Source organism: Colossoma macropomum, unplaced genomic scaffold (genome assembly GCF_904425465.1).
Source record: "Colossoma macropomum unplaced genomic scaffold, Colossoma_macropomum, whole genome shotgun sequence".
NCBI classification, from domain to species: domain Eukaryota; kingdom Metazoa; phylum Chordata; class Actinopteri; order Characiformes; family Serrasalmidae; genus Colossoma; species Colossoma macropomum.
Genome location: NW_023496030.1, coordinates 830,744 through 856,256, shown reverse-complemented (window position 1 = coordinate 856,256; position 25,513 = coordinate 830,744). Strand labels below are relative to the sequence as shown.

The window sequence follows — 25,513 nt, the reverse complement described above, 5'->3', positions numbered from 1 at the left end:
GACCTGTACATTTGTAATGACAACAGGACTTTCAAGGGGCTAATGCAATCCTACAATACAATACAGTGAAAAAGTATCTGCCCCCTTTCTGATTTCCTCTGTTATTGCATTTTTGCCACAGTGAATTTAATAATTAAATAGTTGGTTGCATTTATTGCTGCTCAAGGCCATGCATCAAGTTATTCATTTTGCAAGGGCAGTTACTTTTTTCCACAAGGGTGATTCACATTTGCTCCTTGAACAAATGAAATAGTTTACAAATTGTGTTTTGTGTTTAAAAAGGTTCTCTTTGTCTAATACTACATTTTGTAAAGCATTCACTGTAACAAATATGCAGTAATAGAGAAAAGCAGGAAGGGGCAAATACTTTTAGCATTGTAGATTTTACAAACAAATCTAGTTCACAAAATCAACAAATCAGAGCAAAAAATTCTAAGGAGCTACAAACATACAGAACAGAAACTCAGAAGACAGACCTGTGCATTTCCACAGCAAAATCCCTTTTTGTCTCAATCTCCATGCACATGCTATGAGATGTTTGCTTTAAGGCACCAGGGCACTGGACTACAGACGAGGGTTTCAGCGTCATTGCTTTAGGCAAACATGAAGAGTTAGAAGCAAAATATCCAGACTCCTCTTCTGCATCTGTAGATGTGCTGTACTGTGTTGGGTTTTCTGGTGCCGTTCCAGGTGCTGAATCAGGACTCGTAAAGGAAACAGTGGCACCATATGTAGATTTACCTTGACTTTGACTATCCCTCATTACTGGCTGGCCATCAAGAGAGATGTTATTAAGAAAACAGAGAGCCACATGCCTGCGTCTGAGTTCCATGCTGAATGAGCTCAACATGTGTCAGTGTTGTTGCAAATACCAGCTGGCTCCACAATGAGGCACTTGGGCTGAAGAGCACTTCAAGTGGAGCAAAGAAAGTCAGGTGGCAGCTTTATTAACATGAGCTTACTGTGAAACTGTCAGTGTCAGAAAAAAGACAAAACTATTTTGCCTGTACATTTACCACCAAATTGAGTTGTGTTGAACAAGTATTAAAAAAAAAAAGTGTGCCAAAACAGGTTCTGGAGTAATGCCACAGAAGAACCACTTTTGGTTCTATAAACAACCAAAAATTTCTTTTTCTAGAACCATACATGCAAGCCAAGAACCATTCAGGAATCTATTTTTATGAATGCATGCTGAATTTAAACCATCCAAAAAAAAAAAAAAAAAAACACTGAGTCAAAATTTAGTTTATTATGATTTCAATAATTTTGCAACAAAGTATTTATATTCACAATCAATACCACATTCAAAAGCAAGCAAAAAATACATCAACTTGACGATATAAACGTTACATTTGTGCAGTATTAAAGCAATGTTTCTTGGACTTGGACGGTAGTGTTATGTGTATTATACAGATTTGGTGATGGTGTGAACTTAAAGCTATTGTATGGTCTTATTACAGTGTCACTTCTGTGATGTTTTAGCCTTTGGTGAGAATGTAGCGAGGTAAGGTCTACTTCTCCTCAAGCGTTGATCTGGTTGGTCATCTTCTTTAATATATCCTGGTAAAGCATAAGGTGGTGAATACTCAAACTTAGTCATATCAATAATGTTAATACACAAATAAGAAAATAACCATTATTATTATTATTACTGTTATACGTGTAGCTGGCCATGGCATTTCCTTGCTAAATACTAATTCTCACTAGCGGCTGGTAGCCAATAAAAAACTGATTCAACAAGCTAATGAATAGAGGTGCATTTATTTATTTATTTAATAAATAATCGCATGAATGAATGAATAGCAGTTTACTGCATATTACTATTAATTTCTTTCAGTAAAGGCCTTGCAAGACGATATATGCAGTGAATTATATACAGATAATTTCATGCTATAAAAAGCTTGATTCTGAGAATGGTTACTATAGTTCTATTTATGGTTTCTATAGTTCTATTTGATTTTTTTATCCATGACATTCCTAAAAAATTGAACTATGAACATAATAAAAAAAAATAATAAAAAATACAAAACCACACACACACACACACACACACACACACACACACACACACACACACACACACACACACAAACACACACACAGCCCTCAAAATTGGTTTGGTTGAAGCTGAAGTTAGTTTCCTATTCGCCAGCTTTTCATTCTAATTTTCTGTCCCACCTTAAATGGTGTGTTACATTCCGGTGCCTCAGGAAAACTCAAATAAGAAGCTAGTGAATAAAAAGCTAACTTTAGCCTTGCCTATCCTGGATGGATGAAACTGTGATGTGCCAAGGAGTCTTAAACAATGATGACATAGGCCAAATTACAGAGCTTTACTAAAGATGAAGTAAAATGTGTGTACCTCTCTCCACGCAGGTCTGTGTGGAAGGAAAGCCCACCTCCCAGAAATTTTCTGGCGTGGAGGGGGGAAGGTATCGGAAACGATGCCGTGAGCAGGATGACAGTTTCTTCCGTCTCTCTGCCTCAGGCAAGTCTGCATAGTACTGAAACCAATATGAAGCCACAGATAGTGGCTAGTCATTGGAGGTTGCAGTTATTGCTGGCAATAATGAAAGCATTTGTAATGTTATGTCAATTATTTGACTCATAGCCCACTGAAAACCACAGCAGTAGTTTAAACTTTGAATATACATCAAAAATCTAAATGCTTGTAAGTAAAAGAGAAAAGTTTATATTTTTTTATTGAATAATTGTTGAGCATACAGTATTGTAATATGGAAAGAAAAACATTCCCTTTATTTCGGTCCCGTTTTTATAACGTCTTGAAACAAACTGAAAAAGTTAAAGCTGTTGATACATGTGAACGAATTTATATGTAATTTACTGCTCGACTCTCTACGTTATTGATTATGTAATTACTTCATTATAATTTAGTAATTAAGCAAACAAAACAAATTTAAATAATGAACTTGTTTTAGAAATTCAGTGGATTGAAAAATTAAGCCATACATTAAACTTTCACTACTAATTAAAGGTGTATATTTGTGGGAAATATGTGAGATATATGAAAATGATGAATGAATAAACATACAAAATAACTGATGACATACTAAGTGTTTAAGGGGACAGTAAGAACACACTTACAATCTCACACTCTTTGCATGTGTGGCCTTGAAGTTTCCTCCTCTCATGTTTTTTGCGTACAACTTCCACACAAGCAAAAGACCTGTTTATGGCACACAAAACAGAATGGAAGATTGGAACACAATAAAACAATGGTGTTGTATTCAGCTTAGTAACAGTGTACCTTAAAGCAGGTCTTACTTGTCAGCAGCATCTCCAGCAGGCTTATCTCCTGCTCTTGGGAAGGGTGCCTGAAAATCTCCTGTGAAGAACAATATGCAATAGAAAATCCCCTTGAAAATGCTGACAAGCAGACAGCAAATTTTCATCTCCAAAATTCTTTAGTCATTGGTAGTTATTCCATAGTCTTCCACAGTATATTCCATAGTTATAGATGCAAGTACATATGCAAATGCTTCTCCATACACCTTCTTTTAAAAAACAAAATGAAGCAAAAGTCTTTACCTTCCATAATCCCTTCTTCTTCCATCTCTTCTTCCTCCTTCTCACATTCATCACCTTGCTTTTCCTCTTCTTCCTCATTCTCATGAACATGGTCATGCTCCAAGGCAGACATCTCATCCTGAGGGCAGGACTCATACTCTCCATGGCCTGTAGTATCGAAAATGTTTGCCAGGCTGTCGTTAGCCTTCTGCCCTATTCCTGTGAGAACAAAGAAATAGCCTCAGATAATCAAATTTCTTTACAAACTTTTATTTTTGGTGAATGTACAGGAGGACCATAATCTACAAACAACTGCTTTTAAAAAATGTTTTGAACTTACAACTTTTGAACTTTTTTTTTAAAGTGTTCAAGGTGAAATATAACGTGCTCGATGATCAACTGACATCAATCCTTAAACCACAACATTAATGTTCATCATTTTTGAGCGAACGCATTAGTTAAATAGTGATTAAACTGCGAGTACCTGTGACACTGTCTGTCGGATCCATCCCAATCTGCTTTCGGCTACGTGCCAGCATACTATGGCTAACATATGTGCAGTCCATGTCCACAGTCTCTGTCTGTACTCTGGGCTGAGGGAAACAAAGGTAGAAAGGGAATAATATATATATGTAGTAGCATGGTTCTCAAATCAGTATCACGCCAAGTAGCATATATGTAGACACAGACTTTTTCATAGTATTTTTTATAGTATTTTACCACATTTCCATTTGGACACAGCAAAACAAAGTAGAAATTAAGAACCATGCTACTTGGCGTGATATTGATTCACATTAAGAAGCTCAGTTGTATTGTCAGAATTCTTTGCATACTTTGTACAAATTCTGAAGGGAGATCAAACTTCCAATACTGATGGAAAAGGAAAATACAATGTAAGGGTTGTATTACATTACCTCTGGATGAGGGGAGATTCCTGTACTGTACTGTGACAGAGCAGCTCCTGGGTCTAAACTCCAGCTCTGATCTAAAAACAATAAGTAAATGAAAAAAGGAGACAAACTGAGCCTAAACTCAGAATAAATGCCTTATAATAATGATTCTCCATTGTGATGCAACACACTCAAAGAGTAAGCCTAATCTTGATCAAGAAAACTGACACACAGAACTAAAATTAGGAAGAGAACTTTTCAAAACATAAAGCCGTCTAGTTGATAGCTAGTTAAAGGGCCACCTTAAGATAAAATACCAGCTGGGTTTTCAAGTTGCTAAAATGGATAACATTGTTCCTGTTCAGAGTTGGATTTTATTACTTACTATGTATTTTGCCTTGTACTGTTTTGTACAGTGAGAAAATTACTTAATTCTGACCAGTGCTACCAAAACAAGTAAATTTTGCAAAACTGGGCAGCCAGAGAATCTCAGGATGAAAGAAGCTGCAGGCCTGGTCCTCTTACATTAGGCCTTACATTAGTACAATTTATTCCAATAAAAAACACAAAATCAATCCAAATAAACTAACATGTGAACCATTCTTGTGAAACAGGAAAAAAAAAAAGACCTGCATTAATTTGACCAAAATGATTTGCATTTGTTGTATTTTGTATATGCCTGATCATGGAACGCTTGTGGTTGTACAAACTATTTGTAATTGGTTTGAGGGCAGCAATATCAGTATTGCAAAAGCCAATATTGTGCAGCCCTAGTCAGCAAGTCTGTAAATTCATTGATAAACTAATAATATTTATCCTGACTTGTGTACAGTGGCCCAGAGAGTCCAAATTCAACAGCATTTAGGAAGCAAACAAAAGCTAAGAACACAACATCAATAAAGCAACACTACATAGGATTTGGACACCTGTCTGGTGGAAATATATAATTGTATGCAATGTGCAAAAGAAAATTTTCTAACATTCATTGTGCTTCGGACCCCTACGAGCGGATGAATCTGACTTTTTTGCGAGTGCGTTGAAAGACTATTTGAAGAGAACTCAAAACTTGGTGAAGGTTGTGTCTTCCAAGGATGTGAGTGAATTATCTACTATTGTCATCCTATCTTCATCAGTATAATGTAGAGCTTACATTTGAGACCTAAACATCGAGTCAGACCTTTTTTTTTGAGCCTGTGCGGAAGACGTTAACACGTAAAAACATATGACATGGTCCGAAAAAAAAACTTCCATCAAATCCGTTCTGGTACCTCTGACTTTTAAATGATTATTTCAGGCTTTACAGGCTGACTTGGAGCAGCAGACGCACACCATATTTTAGTGTTTTTTTTCATCCATACCCAGTAATGCTACTTCTATCAGTTTTAACAAAAATACTACACAGTGCTGCTTTAAGGCAGAACACAGCAACCTCCCGTTAAGGAAGACACAGCAGTATTACAGTCAGTTGGCTGGAACCACTGCATTGCATTGTGGTGTGGTGTGTGTAACTGTTAAGACATGATAGCTAAGCTAGTAGGCTTAACATTAATGTGTTCTTCTAATATTGTAAGGTCCCCCCCTAATGTTGTTGTGTTTTTATCTTTTGTTTGCTTCCTCAATGCTGTTGTATTGTGACTCTGGACCACTGTTTTTAGCATAGTATGACAAACTGTAACATCAGTACAAACATACCATAAGGGCTAAAATTCTGGCACTGCAAGGGACTCTTGCATGGAGTACATGGAGAAAGATGATCAGGCTTAGCTTCTTCTGGCTCCCAACATTTGCTTTCATGTGATTCCTTTAAAAAAACAAAAAAAAACAAAAAAAAACAAAACAATTTCTTTCATAAGAACATATGAGAAACTCCAAACACAGAGATGCTGAGAAATGTAGTATGAGCCACTATGCTGGTTATAAAAAGGGAAAACAACAACCACAACAACAACAACAACAAAAAACACACACTAATCCTACTTCACTACACAAACTCTAGAACAGTGGTTATCAAACCAGTGCTCTCTGGGCCCCCATAGACGATACACCTTTTTGCTATAACCCTATGTATTGTGATAGAGCAAAAAAAGTGGACCATCTATTGGGAGCCCTAAGGACTGGTTTGAGAACTGCCCTAGGACACTGGGTCTTACCTGTTTCTTTGAAGACTTCGGCCAGTCATGGTTCTGCCGGATAAGCTGTTCTTTAGCTCCTACACAACCGTCAGATAGAGGAGAGACAGATATGTGCTTTCGTTTCCCCCCTTCTGTATGGCTAAATATATTGCTGTTGTATGACGAGGACAGATGTGCAAGGGGCTTGCGGCAGGGACTGCCACCTGAAGCTATCTGTTTCTGCTCCCGAGAATCATGCGCAGCACCACTCAAAACAGATGGAGAATCATGGTCTTTAGAGACAATGATACTTGTGTTACCTGCAGTTGTTGATAATCTGGCACAGAAGAAAAAGAAACAAGAATATGTGCTGTAACCATTCTTATCACATTTTAATTTAATGGATTTGTATGGTTTTTAATAGACTGATAACTTGGAGGAATTTCAAAAAGTATTCTTACATAGCGGAATCCTCTTCCCTCTTTGCTTGCCTAGCTGTACTGTGCATCAAGGTCTGAGAGCCTGTATCATTCTCAGAGTCCTGAAAAGAAGATAAGCTTGAAGGTAAAGAACTAGCCCCTCAAAATGCACAAAATGCATACATTTAAGGTAAGATACAGCACATACATTATGTCCTATTAGAATGAAACTGAACAATTGATTTCACATCCACTATACTCCTAATGCAATGACAATTTTTTATAGAACAGATGTATTCATATAAAGATGTCTTAAAGAACAAATGTAATCTTATGCCCAGGACTATGTAAAAGTCCTGTGTCCTATTGAATATTGTGTAGTGATGTGTTTATGTTACTACTTGCAACTTTCCTCGACCTCAAGCAGAAGTTTATTTCCTAACAATAAATATTAAATAATATCACAATTTTTTTTTAAATCTGAACGCTTCAAAACTGTGGACTATTTGTTTTCTTTTTGACACACATACATAATGTAACCGCATGCTGCATTCAATGCCTTCTAAACACTGAAGGTATCCAAAGATATTTTACAAAAGTGAGCTACATTACTAAGCAGTTTCATGCTTGCCATTAGTAGATGTAGACCTATGCCCCATTGAAGCCTATATGTTCTAAACCAGGATGTCCAATCTTATCCACCAAAGGGCTGGTGTGAATGCAGGTTTTTGTTTCAGACAAGAAGAGCACATCTGATTTCACTTGTTTAATCAGTCACTCTGTGTCTTTAAACATCTGATCATGTGTGCTCCTGCTTTGTTGCAATGAAAACCTGCAGCCACACCGGCCCTGTACGGATAAGATTGGACACCCCTCTTCTAAACACTAATGGACTTAAGAAATCCTTCAGAAAGTACTTTTCGAAAGAATGTGTACAATCAGCACTACAGGAAAACAAACATTACTCGTCTCATTTAGCACTACAGTCGCAGGGTTTCCTATATATACTTTGACGGTATATGGACACTCGCCCAAAGTATAGTGCAACAGTTGAAAAAAATGAGCATTTTATTAATATGTTAAAAAAAACCAAAACTTCTACACGTAACTAGCAAAGTTGTCCTAGCTGAACTTGCTGTCTCTTAATTTGAGAGAATGCCTAGGTGCAAATACACTACTGATTCATCTAATATTTACTTAACAGAGCACTGAGAAATAATTAAAGATGAGGCCGCACGAGGAGGAAAAGACACTCAGACTGTGTGCAAATTTGCAGAGCACTTTTTGTGCTTTACGGCCATTAAGCTAGCTTATATCTTATAGATATACAGCCAGAAGAATTGGATTTTGATCATTTCAGCAGTTGAGATTCAAGTAAAGACATTATTTGAGTCTAGTTCAAAGACAACATACAGACATAAATTTAAAAATCTTAGTGTTATTAATATTTGTAAATAACTAACATACAAACATAATATTGTACATGAAAAACTGTATGTATTAAGTGTGCAATCACTGAGTCTACATTGTTCATTCACACAGCAGATGTTAAACCACTGATAATTATTCATGGACATGGCACTGACACCAGCCAAGAGAAAGCATTCTCAAAATGTGTGACAGAATAATGACTCAAATCTTACTCTGCCTGAAGCAATATGTTCCAAAGGTTAGGGCCAGCAGAGAATACATTCTAAATTCTGCCTAGATTGTGAATGGGGAAAAACGGGCAAGTTGCACTGTAAGCTGTAGCCAAAGAAATCTTAAAAATTTTGAAAATTCTGCTTAGACTGAACATGTTACTCCAGCCAACCACTATCTAGTGTACAAAACAATACTGCACAACATACTCTCAATCATTGTTGAGATATTGGTCTTTGCAATAATGATACTGCAGAAGCCTGTGATAAGCAAATGAGCCCTCTAACCAATTATAGTGTTTTTACCGTGTACTGTGAGAATCTGACAAATCACAATTGTAGATGAGTGTTTTGATGCTCGAGGTATTCATGTGATATAACAAAAGCAAATGATTTTAGTCAAAATAATGCGTGCCAGTCTTTAACCATGTTACATTACTGATTCACTAATGCATTTTTTCATTTTTGCAAGCTGTATTGAATTGCAATATGTAAGACCATTAATATGTAAACCTGTGAATATTAATAAAGAATAAATATTGATATTTAAAATTCCCTTAACACTACAAAAATAATTCCTGAGGTTTAACAGGAATAATGAAAAGAATGTCTGACCTACCTCATAATACAGGTCTAGACGACATGTTTCTGCAACTACGGTTCTGCCATTGATCTTGGTATTGTTCTCTAAAAAGATAAGACATTGAGGCTGTGAAAGGAAGGGACATGACTTTGATCAAAAACAACATAGTATGCCAAATTCTATTCTTGGACTGCTTTTTGATCAAAAGCAGCATATTGGGCCAAATTCTGTTCTTGAAGTGCTTTTCAATCAAAGACCTTATGAATAACATTGCACCATTCTCAGAATCTCAGTTGATTTCCTTCATTTGTGTACTTAAATGTGAACAATTAAGCCTATTACCCCCTTCCTTTCAGCTCCTTTCTACTTATAACAAGGAAAGGGAGGTGAGGAGGTGCTTGACTTTGCTGAATTACAGTATGATTAGGCTATTGTTTCTTCTGTTACTTACTTGTAACACACATCACATCCAGATCACATGTCTCTGGGACAAGCACATCTCCGCCTCTGCAGTTTGACAGCATAGATTCTCGTTTCCGGATGTCTACAACACACAATGAGAGAGAGTAACGGCATAAAACTAGTTATTTCAAACAATGACAGATGTCAACACAGGTTTCACACTTTTAGACCACTTACAGTCACTGCAAAAACCTTTCAAGGTAATGTGCTGCCATGATGAGTCAGTCTGAATAAGGACAAGCATGTAGTTTCAAAAACAGACAGTTCTCTGTTTATTTGACAAACCACCTAAAATAACAATTTAGAAATTAACAAGAGGAGAAAGAAGAGGAAAGATAACCTTCTGACATCCAATTTCTTTTCTTGATTTTTTTCTGTCTCAACTGTTCAAGTGACTTGTTCTGAAATTAGCTTTAATTCAATCAAGCTTATGCAATTTTATGGCATTCTTTTAGTTTGCAGATAAACATCTTTAGAAGAAAACAAAAACAGAACAGTGTGCAAGACAAGTGTCTGTACTTTCTGTAGAACTCACCAGGGAGTGGCTGTGAAAGTGGTTGCTCTGCATAGCGGACATGGCTTTGCTCTTTCTTGCGCTTCAACTTGCTGGCCACAGGAAAAGACATAGACTGCAGTGGAGAGTCTGGGATCATGCCTTCCTCAGGCTCTGAGAATGATGTCTGCGGTAAACTAAATACACACACACACACACACACACAGTTGAAAATACGTGTTTGTGAACAAGATGACGTCTTTGCTTCTTGTCCTTTTCACTCACCCATGTGTCCGTATTCGCTCCAACTCCAGACTAAGCTTTCTGTTCTCTTCTTTAAGAATGTTTCTCTCAGCCTCTGGACATAAAAAAGAACAAATGATAACACACAACTGAACAACTAAGACATTAAAAAAAAAACATTTTTATAGATATTATATAAAACATTTCATCTTGTCTGGCCTTGGAATCAGCTTACTCTATGAAAATTTGGAAGGTCTATAAAATCATCTAATCATTTAACACTAGTTCAGGCACCTGAACCAATAGCTTCAGTATATTCATTCAAAGTAACCTTAATCAAAACTGACCTTTTTTTAACCTTATTAGTTCATATTTAGTAAAAGAAAAAAATGTATTTTTCTCCATAATCTCTGATCAAAATGTAATGTTTGCCCACCACTAAATGATTGATTTTGATTATGTTGCTATGAACTAATTAAGATTTCACCTCCCACTCCCACAACCCCAGTGTATCACTAAGCAAAAAAACCCAGCTAGCTCAGAGACACTTCCCGATACAGTTTTTCACTCTGAAATATGTTATTGTATGAAAGAAAAATGGGTTATGATTTCCAAATCACATTTATTTTAGAGGGCCCATAGCCCACATTTTTCCTCTGAGATCCACTTAATTCATTTTTAACACAACCATTTTCCAGCCTGTCCTTATTCCCTAGAGTTAAACGGGTTGTTTTTGTGACTATGACTTTAAGACTGACATGTACCTTTAAGACAACCTCTCTTGTAATTGGCTGCAACCTGTTTTCCAGTTTTGTGCCCCAATCAGAAAGTAGTCCAGGGTAAATCTACAGCATGAATGGGCAGAGCTAAACTGCTGATGCCATGGCAAAAACATTTTTTTTTTAAATCACGTTGTACATATTTTCCAGGTTATTTGTAGTACTAATAAAAGAAATAAATCAAATAGTGTGCTTTGACCACTGAGTTGTTTTATTTCTAAGAAGGATATGTACTGAAATTATTGTCTGTGGCAACCAACCTCAATGCTACAGATGGAGCAAACAGAGATTATGTCACAAACGGTGGAATATATCTTTAAGCTCATACTCACCTACATCATGAACGCTACATAAAACACATATCTGTAAGCTCTGATCTAAAATTAGCATATATTTTGACAAACTAACAAGCAAATCAAACTACCTCAAGCTACAGATATACAGTGCCTCTTTGTACTCTCTTTGTACAACGCAAACTACAAATTAAACCCGCCCTATTGTTTAGGCAGCAGCCAACCTAGTAATATAAAGAAAATCAGTCAGTGGTGTTGTAAACTTACTGAGCTCTTTGAGAAGTGAGAGATTATTCTGATGTTCAGACTCTATTTGTGTCGTTTTCATCCGTTTTTCACTCTCTCTGCAGTGATCACAAGGTCCAGACTGCAATCTAGCAAAAAGACATTCATTAAAAGGTCCATGAGTACTCTTACAATTCACCTTTCAGGGTTTCCTCCAGCTCCCATCATAATGACTGACTGAACTTACAGTAATCAACATATTCATCAGGACTTCAAAATGCAAGACAATGTTAAATTATATTGAAAACAAAATGTTAAGATTATAATATTTAAATGTGTGGACTGATTTAAAGTATAGAAAAGTATATACTAAATGGAATTTACATGGAAATATTTAGGCGACATGTTTTGTTTTTAACAGCTGAAAAGTACCTGTCCTGTAGGGCTCTGACTGATTCTTGCAGGGTTTTCTGTTGCTCACGTAACTGCTGGTTCTTGTTATAGAACTGTTCCAGTTTTTGTGCATCACTAAAGAAGAAAGCAAACAGTGCTAAAACTCACAGTGTTAAAATTATGGAAACCATAACTTTTAAGCCAACTAAGAAAAAACTGTTTTCATGGTGGCATGGCAAGTGCATAACCTGACAAATAAAATAAATAAATAAATAAATAAAATAAGGCACTGAGCACACCAATATTGACTGATATTTTTGTTCAAACAGGAGAACTATGCACGTCATGCTCTTCTTTCTCAAAATTACAACAATGAGATGATTCACATCTAAAAAGTCTCCAAACAATAATCTACATAAATATATTGTAAAGCAGCTGAACAAATCCTTCAAAAAACAAATACTTTACTCTGGTGCAGTAAAATGAATTCATGAGGTTTTGAGAAAAATAACACTTACAGACAGCGCTCCTTCTTCAGTTTGTTCACCTTTGACTGAAGTCCTACAACATTTACAGTCAGTCAAATGCCAGACAGTTTCATGATACTGCTTCCACAAAACCTCCTGCAAATCGGTATAAAGTTATTCTGACTGATCACCTCAATACTATGATGAGAAATTTCTCTCCCAGGGTAACAATGGCCCTATCCACAGGGTGTGAGTGATCACTGAATGGTTTAAGGAGTATGAAAATCATGTAACTCATGCTTTGCCAGGGGTGTCCAATCTTATCCGCAGAGGGTCAATGTGGCTGCAGGTTTTCACTCCAACAAAGCAGGAGGTCACCTGATGAAATGTTTAAAGACTAAGAGCAACTGATTAAACAAGTAGAATCAGGTGTGCTTCAGCTTGTTTGGAGTGAAAACCTGCAACCACACCAGCCATTTGCAGATAAGATTGGACACCCCTGTGCTTTTTGAAGTCACCAGATTTTAGCCTTACTGAACGCATATGAAATATTTTTGATCACTGTGTTAGACAGCACTCTCCGAGACAATCATCAAAACACTAATTGAATACATTTCTTTTGGAAAAATGATGTTCTGTCCCTCCTGTATAGTTTCAGAAACTTGGAAATTTCATGCCAAAGTGTACTGAAGCTGGTCTGGTGGCTTGTGGTGGTTAATTTGTCACCTGTCTATATGTAACACACCCAGACTATCTGTTAGGTAACATTTACGTATAACACAATCAACAGGAGACCACCAGCGCCATAAACAACACACACTATGATAACAGATTTGTGCTAGTATTATTAATCCTAAAGGGAAACTCTATTCATTTTTCAAAAGATCTGCATTATTAAATGATTAACATGTTGACAGAATCAACCAGAATGGTTTGATTTGAAATGCTCTGTTCTAGAAAAGCTTACAGTCAGAACTGCTAACAGTAGCAATGATAGGAACCAGATGTCTGAGGAGTTTATTGCCTCTGAAAGCTCCGACCCAGAAAGTATTACATGAAATGGTTTTGAATACACTGCCTAATGTCTGAGGCATTGTTTTACAGTAGTTTTGCGATAAAGTTTTGTCTAACACGTGTTTTAATCAATTTTAATGAATTCACGGTGGAGGAATACAAGAAGGTTGTTCTAAAGCAAAATAGTCCCAGAAGAAAAAATTTTCTCAGACTGCCATTATTTTACCATCATCAATGTTACAAAAAAACAATAAAATCAGAAGACATGTGTAGGTCCACCAGTGTTTTGGATTGTAAATAAAATGACTATGTCTGCATTGTAGACATCGAGACTATGGGTCCCCATCAACACCACTATAATAAAATCTTTGTCTGTAAGTTTCTCTGCAAATGAACAATTTCACATCAAACCAATCCAAATGACTTTGTTTACCTGAACCACTGAATTATACAGAATTTTTCAGTGGAATTCCCCTTTAAGAAAAGGTGTACGGGTATACACGCTCTCCAGACACTCAGTTACCTTGCACTACATTGTCATGGCACTCTCTGAGACGGTCCAGTAGATCCTGGAAGAGCTTTTCGTTGTCGGCGGGTGTGCCACTAAACTGAGAGCAGTTCATTTTCATTTGTTCAGCCAAGCTACCTCATCACACGCCGGTCAGTCAACAAAGGAGAAACCTGTTTGTTAACACAGAGATGACAGTAATTTTAATCTGTGTCAAAAAGGCTGACAGAAAATTACTAAAACCAGTTGCCGTACATGTCTGAAAGATTTCATAATTATGGCCCTATATCAAATCCTTACGGACTAAAAAACAGAAGTCAATTTGAAGCTAGTCAAGCCAGCGTTAACTTTACATTAGAAAACTTACGGGCCAACGCGGTTTATCCATTGTTTCCCATTCTAGTTTGCGTTAAGTTACACATACATTATGTCGCTGAAAGCAAGGGTGAAAGTTTAAATTCTTACCAAAATATCACCAGCAACCACATTCAAGTCCTCAGCCTTACAAATCCGAATTGCGCGCCAGACCCGATGCTTGCAAGTCCCACCAAACAGAACAAGCGCCACCCACTGGCCGGACAGAGAAAAATCATCATGCGGGAGGAGAAGGTGGAAAACAGAACAAAAAAAACTAAATAAAATAAACTGAACAACAAATTGTAACAATTCTATCACAGTACACATGCCTATGGCGATTTTAGAAGAGGTTCAAGTTTTTCTGTGGTGTAACAGCTCCATGATGGTGTGTCAAACCAGTAGGTGGCGATTATTCACACAACCTGAAACACGCCGAAGATGACGAAGAAAACAGAAGCTCCGGAAGAGAAGGTAAACTTAACACAGCGCAGAACAGCTGTTTTTGAGAACCAAGACACATAAGTAAGTTTTAGGCGACACGTGTTGTTCTGGTTTGTTTGAGATTCGTGTAATTCATCTTTCAGAAATTCACTGAATTACACGCAGGGATTTTCGAATTAAGCTCTCTCCTTCGAATAGCTATTTGCGTGTTAGCCACTTGGCTAACTACATTTTCTCATCTCCATCGACGTTGGACGCTTCAGACCCATAAACGTATAAAACTTGCTTTTGCTTTGGGCAGGAGACCTTGTGGAGCAAAACACTTTATAAACTAACGAGAAACTGGCTTTGTGCAATCGAAGTAAGCTTCCTTTCACCTTGAAAAACAGTCCTCTTCATGTTTGCTTTTTATTCTGATGGAAAGGTTAGCTACTAGCCAAGTCTTTTTTGGATTATGTACAGTTTGCCTGCCTGTTTTAGCTTAGTATTTTCTTCAGTTAGTTAAAAGTTAGTCCCCACGCTGATTTCCTCTTGTTATGTCTGTCTCGTTATGTAACTATTGTTTGTGCTTATCAAAAAAGTAAAAATTGCCACCACAATCCTCTTTGACCTAGTTATAGCCTGCTAAAATGTAACTGTTTACAAGATGTTGGTCTTGACATTTTGTGTGATTTTATATTATTACACAGAATGCAAAAAATATATATTGTTATTATTGGTTTGTTGTGCATGTGTGCTTTCTTTCTCTTGCTATACCAATGTCAGTTAACCAGTGATGGCAAGAAAATGTAAAAATCAAACATATGCTCGTTTATTAATGTATTTCTGTATTTTTCTTATTTAGAATGCCATTTTCCAAAAGAAAAATGCAATCTACTGAACCTCAAGTTAAGAAGAAAAGGGTGGATCAGAGTCCGGCAGCATCTGATAAATCTAGTCAAATGACTCAGATGACACAGAGGTCTTTAAGGGCAGGAGTGCCACAGAGGAAAGGTTTGGTTCAGTCTAAAAAGAAAAAGTCCCTGTTGAAGCTGAGGGAAGAGAAGGAACCTCGTCGGTCCTCTAGACTGAAAACAGCCCCAAAGAAACTGACTGGTAGGCAAAAGCAGAAAGTATCAAATACATCTGCTGCACCAAAAGAAGTGAGCTCCAAATCTGCTGCTAAAGTTTCTGAGATACCTGGAGACAAATTGTGTCCAAATTTGCCTGTCCTGAAAAAAGGAAGTAAGAAATACTCTAGAAGAGTGAAGAGAGGTAAATGTCCATCTCCTCCTTCAGAAAAAGTTAGTACACTCTCCGCAGCCCAGTACCCTGTGCTAATAGAGCACAGTTATGGTCGACCTTCTGATTTACAAAGTGAAGAGATAACAATGCCAGACAGAAACAGAGTTGCAGGAATCACTGGTCTGAATGACCAAGGTCCTGCCTTGTGTCATTCAGTGATGCAAGAGAGTCAAGCCTCTGAGACTAAAACGGCAAGCAAAATATCACTTGATGAACAAAAAGAACTGTCCCCTGACCCCATTGAGAAAATCACTGTAACTTTAGATGCCAAGGTAAGTGTGATGAGAAAGTCTCCACCACCTCTACAAGCACTTTTTAAAGTTATTCAAGAGACTAGCTTTAATGGTAAAAATATCTCTGATATGGATGAGGTAGAGGTGGTGAATACGTGTTCTCTGCAGGAAGCTGTTCAGAATACAGAAATCTCTTGTACTCCAGACTGCTCTCTGACTTCAGAGACCTGTCTGAAGCTGGATGATATTGAAATTGAACACTGTGTGGTTGAGATTGAAACGGTGGAGGAAGTAGTCAGTGACCTTGGTGCCTCAGACAGTAACCACCAACCACCCCAGGACCTGCAGGAGTCGATTGCACTAAAAGAAACCAGCAAAGCTGTGGTGTGCAAGGAGAACACTTCTACCCCTTCATTGCCGCAGGACGGCACAAAAGAATCCACACAAGGTTCCCCTGCACGGGCCAGCGCTGAACCTCCAAAAAAGCAAGCGATGAATCCTCAGGCCAGAACCAAGGCCCGCCTGGCAGCACTGGCTGAGGAGAGGGCAGCTGCTGCTAAGAGACCGCCCCCCAAGCAGCTCAACCTCTTGGCTCTGTGTGAGGAAATTGCAGATGACATTGCATCTGACGCAGCAGCAGCAGAAGAGATGAAAGAAGAAGGGGCTCAGTCTGATGACAACAGCCAGACCAAAAGCGAAGTGGAGGATGCGTCAGTTCCCACTGTTTCCAGTGACCTGCCACCCCTTGAAACCCCAACAGACAGTACCTCTGAAAACAAGGTACGAGAGAACCCACCCAAGAAACGGTTCTTCCTCAGTCAAGTGTCTGTTCCCCTCAAAACCCAAGAGAAAAAGAAGCTGTCCCGTTTCCAGAGACTGCGGCAGGTGGAGCTACAGCGAGACAAGCTGACATGGACCCGCGTTAAGAAGCTCAAGTCCGACCAGGCCAGTCAAGACAGTGCAGAAGACTCCACACAGCCTTTGTTACCTGATTCTGTACCAACCAGTGATGTTAGCTCTCCTACTCCTCTGCCGTGTACCCCAGAGAGTGTTTCCAAGGTGGGGTCAAGTGAACGCAGGAGGGTTCTTCCTGCTATGGCACCGCCCATGCCCAACGGTATTACCAGTTCAAAGCCTAAGCCTGCTGTAGAGTATAAGTCGTACAACCCCAAACCAAAGTACTCACCAGATGACTTTGAACTGGATGAACCAGAGGAAGAGACTAGCAAGCCAGCTGCTACCAAACAGGAGGTAAACACATCAACAGAAGTACCCATCTCATGTGTTGGACCATGTATTCACTGCTTCCATATTTTTGTCATTCATCTGTTGTAGGGCTGCACAATAGATTGTTAATCATTCTCACAGTATTGGCCTTTGCTATACTGACATTGCAGAAGGCTCCAGTATGCATAATGAGCTGTTTGATCAGAGTGCTTTTTTTTATTTATTTTTTTTTTACACTGTATGCTGTGAATATCTTAACTAATCACAGTTCCAGATGAGTTTACTTAGGATGATATGCCTTGCAACATATTTATCACTTGTAACATGTAGCAGTATAATCATGATGCTAGTATTTTGTCCATATCACGCAACCGTAACAAAAACATTGTGAAGTAGACTGTCTGTCACAAATGTTATTCTTGAAGTTGTGTACTGAACAAGTACAAATTAAATTGGTAGCCATATTAACCTAATAGCGTTTAACTTAAGTAGCAAAAGCAGAAATCTGGAAAAAAAACATGAACAATTTAGCACATTTGTTCCACATGACATGTCACCAGTGAATTTTGTTTATCATTACCTCACAGGGTAGAACTACACGTCCCTTAGCGATAGCTGAAGATATCTCTAAACCTTTGTCAAAACATGCAGGCGTCCCAGCCCCTGCAGGTAAGTTTCAGTGTCTGGGGTTGAAATTGTTGAAGTTTGAGCCTTCTTAAAAGACTTTGATCTTTCTGTCCCAGTTGTGTGCTCAACAGATTTTTGAGACAAAAATTGTTAAGACCAGTTATATATAGATATATATATTTTTTGTTAATAATGTTCACTCTTGAATAATATCTCCAGCCAGCATGCTGAAATCCTCCACCCTGCAAGAACATACTCATAAGACATCAATAGAAAATTCACAACATGCAAACAGGTAATGGATTTTATATATATATATATATATATATATATATATATATATATATATATATATATATATATATTTGTGTGTGTGTGTGTACAATAAAAATATTGTAGCTGTGTGTCAGAGCTGTGTTTTTATGCAATGCGTTTGTATTTTAATTTAAGCAGTAGCTGTGGCACGGGGTCAGACGCAGAGCTTCAGAAAGAGTGTAAGAACAATGTTAAGACAGCAAGTACAGAAGGAGAGCAAACCAGCACTGTGAGTATAATTTCACAACGTACTCCCAAGACAAACAGAAGTATAAATTAGTTTTTGTGAGCATTATATATACATGTGTGTGTGTGTGTGTGTGTGTGTGTGTGTGTACATGTACCTTTCACAATGCAGGACAAAAGTCAGAGTGCGTTTGGAGCAGTGACTTGTAATGTGTGTGGGATGCTGTACTCGCCTTCCACAGAAGATGAGGCCCAGCACCTGCTCTTCCACAACCAGTTCATCAGTGCTGTCAAATATGTGGTATGATTTTTGTTTAACTTGCTGGAAATTACAGCTGTTCTCTAAAGTTTTTATTGGGAGACATTAGTTTTCCATGGGGAGGTGCAGTAAGTAGGTACCTACTAGAGGATCTCTGTTATTTTAGTCCCATCTGAATCTGCCCTGTCAGCAACTTGTTACTGACGACACATTCCTTTATAAAGATTACAGCGGATTTTAAATATTACAAAACGAAGTGTAGAAATAATTATAGGTTATGCTGCCTTCAGGTCGTGTCTGAAATATCTGATTACAAGATAAGCACGCTTTAACACCACCACAGTGTCATAGTTACTAGTGGGGAAAGTCAGATTTTTCAGTGAGCCCAGAGTTTCCAAGCCTGGTGGCATGCCAACAAAAAATGGTAGCTGCTGACAGTTGTATTGTAAACTGGGTGTGTTTTAGTTATTCAGCAGCCTGCAGGCTTAAATCATCCACGTGTGAAAAAATCAGTATGAGTGTATATACAACTAACTGGATAAAAACATCGCTTATCTAATGCTGCTCTGTATTTCAGGATACAATAAATAATAAAAAGAGCCTTTGAGGTTTTCAAGTATGTAGGCAGTTGTTACTTGTATTCTCCGCAGTCCAAATTGAGCCAATAAGAACTGGCCTTTCCCAAGTGTGTGATGCCAAACATTTGATTTTGTGTGGCAGTTTTGATTACAATAATTGTTAGATTCTGCTGAGGACATGTCCTATCATGCATGGAACTTTATTTGATGCACACTTTCATCTTTGTAATTTAAACATCTCTCATCCCATGTGAACTGTTTATGATGTTCATGGTAATATTACTTAAAGTAGTATTTGAACAGGACACATTTTCTGGACATAAAGTAACATTTGTGCATGAAGTTATATACATACATGTTAAGAATTATGTTAAGAATTTTATTTGTTCACTGATAGTTTGGGAAAGCTAATCCTTAATTTAGGTTGTGTTTGTATGTTGGAGTTACCTTCCATATTAGCCATATTAGCTCCCCATTGTTTTTGCACACAATTTGCTATGGGCAATATGACTGTTTTATTGTGAGTACTTAAAGAACACTAAATATTGTGGTGCATATTTTGTATCATGAAAATGTGTTATTATGATATTGTATTTTTGCCATAACACCCATTCCTACTTCAAATCTGTTACAGGGATGGAAGAAAGAGAGGATTTTAGGGGAGTACCCAGATGGCAAGATTATACTTGTCCTGCCAGATGACCCCAAGTACGCACTGAAAAAGGTACTACTCACCCAAAAATGATGAATAAATTGATGCTTAAAAGTGACTTGGAGTAAAATCTCATTACTGTAACTTTACGTTAAAAGTTAAGAATTTTTTTTCCAGTGAAGTTGCCATTTCGGAAATAGATTATTATTATTATTTTTATTTATTTATTTTTTTGTTTGTTTGTTTTGTTTACAACAGCAGTGATATACTGCATGTTAAAATGAACATCACCGGTGCAGGCTCATGGAGAAAAAGTCCAGGGATGCACCAATATGGAATTTTGGGATTTTAAAAAAAAAAATTACATATCTGCCAGTGCTGATGCATATTTAAAATGTAGAAATGGAGACTAAAACTACTTGGATTAGAATTATGGATAAATAACACTTTCTATAGATTTACAAATGCAGTAAAATTAATGAATTTTACATTTTTTGGTCTAGTTATTTAACCTTTGTGCTCTTCAAGAGTGCAATAAATGCATCATCAGATATTGGTTTAAAATCTAAATACCAGTCAAATCTAAACATCATTCTGATGCCGATAATACCAATATGATTTCAATATTATTGTGTATCGCTAAAAAGTCCTTGTTCATTTGCTAATTGTGTTACTAGTAAAATATCTGGTGCTAAGTAACAGCTTCAATAAATTAGGTTCTGTTGTCCTCTGTTGTTCTTTCCCTTGTACCTGTTTAATTTTTGTTTCTATTTGCTTTGAGGTGGAGGAGATTAGAGAAATAGTGGACAATGACTTGGGCTTTCAGCATGTGCAGACAAAGGTACCATCGCAGACCAAGACCTTCCTCTTCATTTCAAATGACAAGAAGGTGGCTGGGTGCCTCATTGCTGAGCACATTCAGGAGGTCAGCTGGATTTTTTAAATTAATTAATTAATTAGTTAGTTAGTTTATTCTGAGGCATTGCTTGAAAGGTTAAAAATATCTTTTTATACTTGAATGATTTTATGTAGTACTATAAGAGCTACTGATTTATTTTGTTGGCTATAACGTTCATTTTCAGCAGCACACATAAAATGAAGATTTTTTTTTTCTTATGTTAATTTTAGTCTTTTATAATATAATGTAATTCTTTATTATTGATTTACATGCGTAGGGCTACAGGGTGATAGAAGAGCCAGTGCCGGAGGGCTCTGAAGGTGAGAAGGTTATGTTTGAGCGGCAGAGGGCCTGGTGTTGCTCTACCATTCCAGAGCCAGCTGTCTGCGGGATCAGTCGCATTTGGGTCTTCAGCATGATGAGGCGGAGAGGCATTGCCTCACGAATGATTGAGTGCCTCAGGTAAACTCAAAGTATTACAACTTTTGTCAGATAGAAGTAATCATGACATAACAGCAGGAGTTTTAGTGGATTGTCCTCTCAGAGTTAGCATGGTTTGGGCTTACTTGGTTAATCCCTGCAAGTGTGTTTGCAAAGGCACTTAATGTCATGTGCCAAAATTCAGTACATAGATACTTTCCAAGGAAGGCTCTTGTGACATAAGAGACTGGTGCAATCCTTCTTTGGCTGGACTGGCTAATGGCTACATACTTGCATAGACTGTTTAGTAAGCAGTAACTGTCTTTTTTGTGCTGCATTGCACTCATTTGACTGCAGATTTGTCTGGACTAATAATAAATACCCTTGGAATTAGCCTGTAGTTTGAGATTAAAAGATTCTATTAATGTTGTAGCTCTTGTTTTAATTTGTTTATACATAGAGAAATTATTAATAATTGAGTTGTTAACAGCAGAGTACACCATGCATAATCGTTTGATTATTGATGAATATGTAATTTAATGTAATTTAACGTAAAATAAGCTGAAGTATTGTATTTTTGTTCTTTTATTCTAGTACTGCACTGAATATTTTTTTCCCTTTATCCTAGTTGTGAAAATAAATTAAGGTCACAGATTAAGTACCATTACGCAGAGTAGTCCAGATAGAGTGAAATGTCAAAATTGGCCTCTGGATAGCACAAAAGTGTTAACTATCTTGCTCAACCAGCCTCCTGACAGGAAGGATATTACACACTTTCAAAGAGGGATACAGAACTGAACTTTGACACTTTAATCTGTAAAATCTGACAGATTTTGCATGAACAAATCTCGTGTAGATTTATGACTGCAATGCTGTGTCTCTTTAATGGAATTTGTTATGTACTAGATAATAAGCCACTGGATAATGCACGTCATTAGCCTGAACCTACTGACTTTTTTGAGGTCATTTAACTCCTAGTATAATAGCTGCTAGTAGAGAAATAATAGAACATTCTTTCTTTTGTATTGCATGGCCTTCAACTAACTCCTTTTCCCCCTTACCATTTCAGGAATAATTTCATCTATGGGTCGCATTTGAGCAAAGATGAGATTGCTTTCTCCGACCCCACGCCAGATGGCAAACTTTTTGCCACTCATTACTGTGGCACCTCACAGTTTCTGGTATATAACTTCGTCAGTGGGACACGCTCGACCTGACAACCGCCACAGACAGACAAAACACTCCCTTAAGAGTCCCCTCGAAATATATCAAGTTTAAGAAGAATGGTTTCAATCATGCCAGTATTAAATCCAAACGTCAAATGGAGCCAAAAAGGTGAAAAAAGAGCTGCACCCTAGGATGATTTTACAGGCTTTTACTGTTAAGAGAAATGGACCCCTCTTTAACTTCTTATAAATAAGACTGTTGATCTAAGATCAGTTCTTTCTTTTCATATCCAAATGGATATAGTCGTACAGAGAGAGGAGGAACTAATCCTAGATCAGTAGTATGATGTGCTATGTAAGTTCATTTTATTGTTTTAAATAATTGAGAATTGTATCCTCTCTTCAGAAGGCAGAAAATGCATTTATGCAATTATCACATCAACCCCAGCAAGACCAATTGACTTGGAAATTTGCATTGAATAACACTTCACAGTAGCATATAGCTATTGCTTTGTTTGGTGAAAGACATGTATGCTGTTCTCTCAGGTTTAGTTTGAAGCCTATCTTAGGACTTTCCATGTCTAGCAGAAGCCATCATGTCTAGAGCACAGTTATGAAATCAGTGTTTGCTTGTCCTCTTTGAACACAGGGGGAAAAATACATGAACTTTACTACTGCAAGCAATGTCTCCCTCTCGAGGCACCCTTACAACAGAAAACTTCTTTTTAATCTCAGGTTGAAAAATATAATTTGTCTTTTGGGGCTAGATTTATCCAAGCATTTAAGCATCTGTTAAAAGTGTTTGCAAATGAAACTTAAGTATTATGTTACATGACTATTTGGAAAAATGACAAATGCCTTGAAGCAATTATTGACATGCTTAGGTATGTTGCACCAGCATAACATTTTTTACACATGCTAAATGCTTTAGTACATTTGGTCCTTAAGTTTGGTTCTCCCTTTAATATCATTTCAACATTATTTCAGTGGTTTTCAGAGCCTGTTTTCCTTATGCAGTGTATTCACTTTGGACTTTACTGAGATTTATATGCATGGCATTGACAGCAATAGAAATCATTTTATGCTGACTATTTCACAGTTGTCTCTTGTATTGAAGTAGAGTGCAAGCTGACACTTAAATACAGCTCTTTTTTGGTTGTCAGCAGTCAAGCCAGTCACATCGTCTCAGCACCCCCGTTTCATTTTTAATATTTGTAGATTATGATTGGTTTTATATGTCAGTGTATTTTAATTATATTAATTTTCTCCTGAACAAGCTGTGTCTTTGCCGAAGTATTTTGATCATGTTTATTATTGAAAAGCTTTCTCAAAGATGCTGATGGAAAAGAATATTTGAAAGGACTTTCAGCAGCTCAGTGCCATATTTTCAGCATCACAGGACCATCTCCGTTGTCTTTTTTGACACGAAAACAACATAGGAAGGCTCAGCATGATTGAAGAGAGAACTGCTTTGTGAACCAGTGGATTAATTTAATGAGCATTTCTGTGTTAACAATAAGAGAGAAATCATGCCATCATTTTCTAGTCAGTGAGAGCATGGCTGAGTCTTGCGGATACTCAGCCATACAATGCAGAAGAATTGCTGAGAACAGAACGCAATTTTCACTTACAAAAATAGTGCCTTAGCAGATCAAGTTAGCTTTTCCAGTGGGGGATCAGCGTCTACGACACTTTTACCACGAACAAAACAGTAAATAAAAAGCTGCATGTCTAGGATCAATTAAAGATGTAGCACACTTGAAACAAAATATATTGGCCACAAATAAAGAAGATGAAAAATAGAGCTCATGAGAGATACTGCAAGCTAACGAAACAATACTGGGACTACATTACCATGCACTTGTTTACAAAGAAATGAAACGCACAGCGCCCTCTAGAATTATTGGCAAAGGTGTTTAAACGTTGGGAAGAGTGGAAGGGTGTATGAAAAATGTCACTGTTGTTTGTTAGTTTGATCTTTTCCCTTCAAGCTAAATTTGTTTTTAAAAAGTCAAGAAATAAATATTTTTCCTACACGCAATTTGTGAACAGCATTTAATTTAAGTAACTAACCATTCATAGTGCAATTTATTAACTCATGAGTCCTAATGAATTCTTGGGTGGTCATCCCTGATTTTGCATTACTTGCCAGAAAAAAGTCTCCATTCAAACCATAAATATAACTCATAATTCATAAATCAGTCTGGATCAGCTGAGACCAAAACTGAGCTCCATGGCTACTAAGATAAGGTAGGTTTGGTGTATAAAGAGAGAAGGTAGAGAAGTGTAGCAGCTGTCTTGCTTCCAAAAGCTCTGGGAACCTTGTATGTTATAATGGGCCCTAAGGCTATATATTGTATAAAGGTGTTTTACTGCAAAGCTTTTGCTGTATGTTCTCTCATCAAATACTACAGAAGACTCAGTGATGAGTGCACAATGTCCAAAATCAGGGAAATCATGATATTGCATTAAAGGGGGCTTTTCCAATGTCACAGTTTCCTGTGCTCTTTGAGAGACAACAGCAGAGTATATAAAAAGTCACTCCATTTACTTTTTTGTGAAAAGGTCTTGGGGTGTTGGTTTTGTATGCTACTGACCACTGCTCTTATTGGCAGTCTTAGTGGAGCAGGTGGCACGAGGGGTGTGATTGTTTTTCCAAAAGAGGCAAGATCTCACATTACAATTTCTGATCTGACTAAAATCTTGGATGGTAATGGTACTGTCACATTTAAACTAATTTTTCCTTTAAACTGTAGTATCTTATAGTTGTAGGCTTTGTTCTTGCGTTCCTAAAGTGACCAGTTAGCCCAGCTAACAATGGG

General features: G+C 37.3%; 2 protein-coding genes across 5 annotated transcripts; one reads left to right on the top strand and one right to left on the bottom strand.

Annotated features, from left to right (window-relative positions):
• Nucleotides 1–1,230: 1,230 nt before the first annotated feature.
• rbbp8 (retinoblastoma binding protein 8) lies at nt 1,231–14,794 on the bottom strand. Its single transcript, XM_036564710.1, has 19 exons — nt 14,514–14,794; nt 14,064–14,221; nt 12,578–12,620; nt 12,099–12,194; nt 11,709–11,815; nt 10,412–10,484; nt 10,169–10,323; nt 9,623–9,715; nt 9,208–9,275; nt 6,991–7,070; nt 6,569–6,866; nt 6,111–6,219; nt 4,443–4,513; nt 4,013–4,121; nt 3,550–3,747; nt 3,286–3,346; nt 3,106–3,187; nt 2,363–2,504; nt 1,231–1,560 (listed from the first exon to the last, which is right to left on the bottom strand). Exons 2-19 carry the CDS (start codon nt 14,167–14,169, stop codon nt 1,463–1,465), a joined length of 1,989 nt encoding a protein of 662 aa, XP_036420603.1. The 5' UTR covers nt 14,170–14,221; nt 14,514–14,794; the 3' UTR covers nt 1,231–1,462.
• A 36-nt stretch (nt 14,795–14,830) lies between these two features.
• Nucleotides 14,831–25,180, top strand: esco1 (establishment of sister chromatid cohesion N-acetyltransferase 1). Of its 4 annotated transcripts, XM_036564708.1 has the most exons (11): nt 14,865–14,927; nt 15,148–15,207; nt 15,691–17,614; nt 18,178–18,259; nt 18,437–18,512; nt 18,668–18,761; nt 18,891–19,019; nt 20,190–20,279; nt 20,989–21,132; nt 21,383–21,567; nt 22,595–25,180. In XM_036564708.1, the coding sequence occupies exons 3-11, from the start codon at nt 15,692–15,694 to the stop codon at nt 22,740–22,742; spliced, it is 2,871 nt and encodes a 956-aa protein (XP_036420601.1). In that variant the 5' UTR covers nt 14,865–14,927; nt 15,148–15,207; nt 15,691; the 3' UTR covers nt 22,743–25,180. The 4 variants fall into 4 exon arrangements, with proteins under 4 accessions (XP_036420600.1, XP_036420602.1, XP_036420598.1 ...); XM_036564707.1 differs by lacking the exon at nt 15,148–15,207 and having other exon boundaries at nt 14,831–14,876; XM_036564709.1 differs by lacking the exon at nt 15,148–15,207 and having other exon boundaries at nt 14,835–14,927; nt 18,671–18,761.
• The last annotated feature ends 333 nt before the right edge of the window (nt 25,181–25,513 follow it).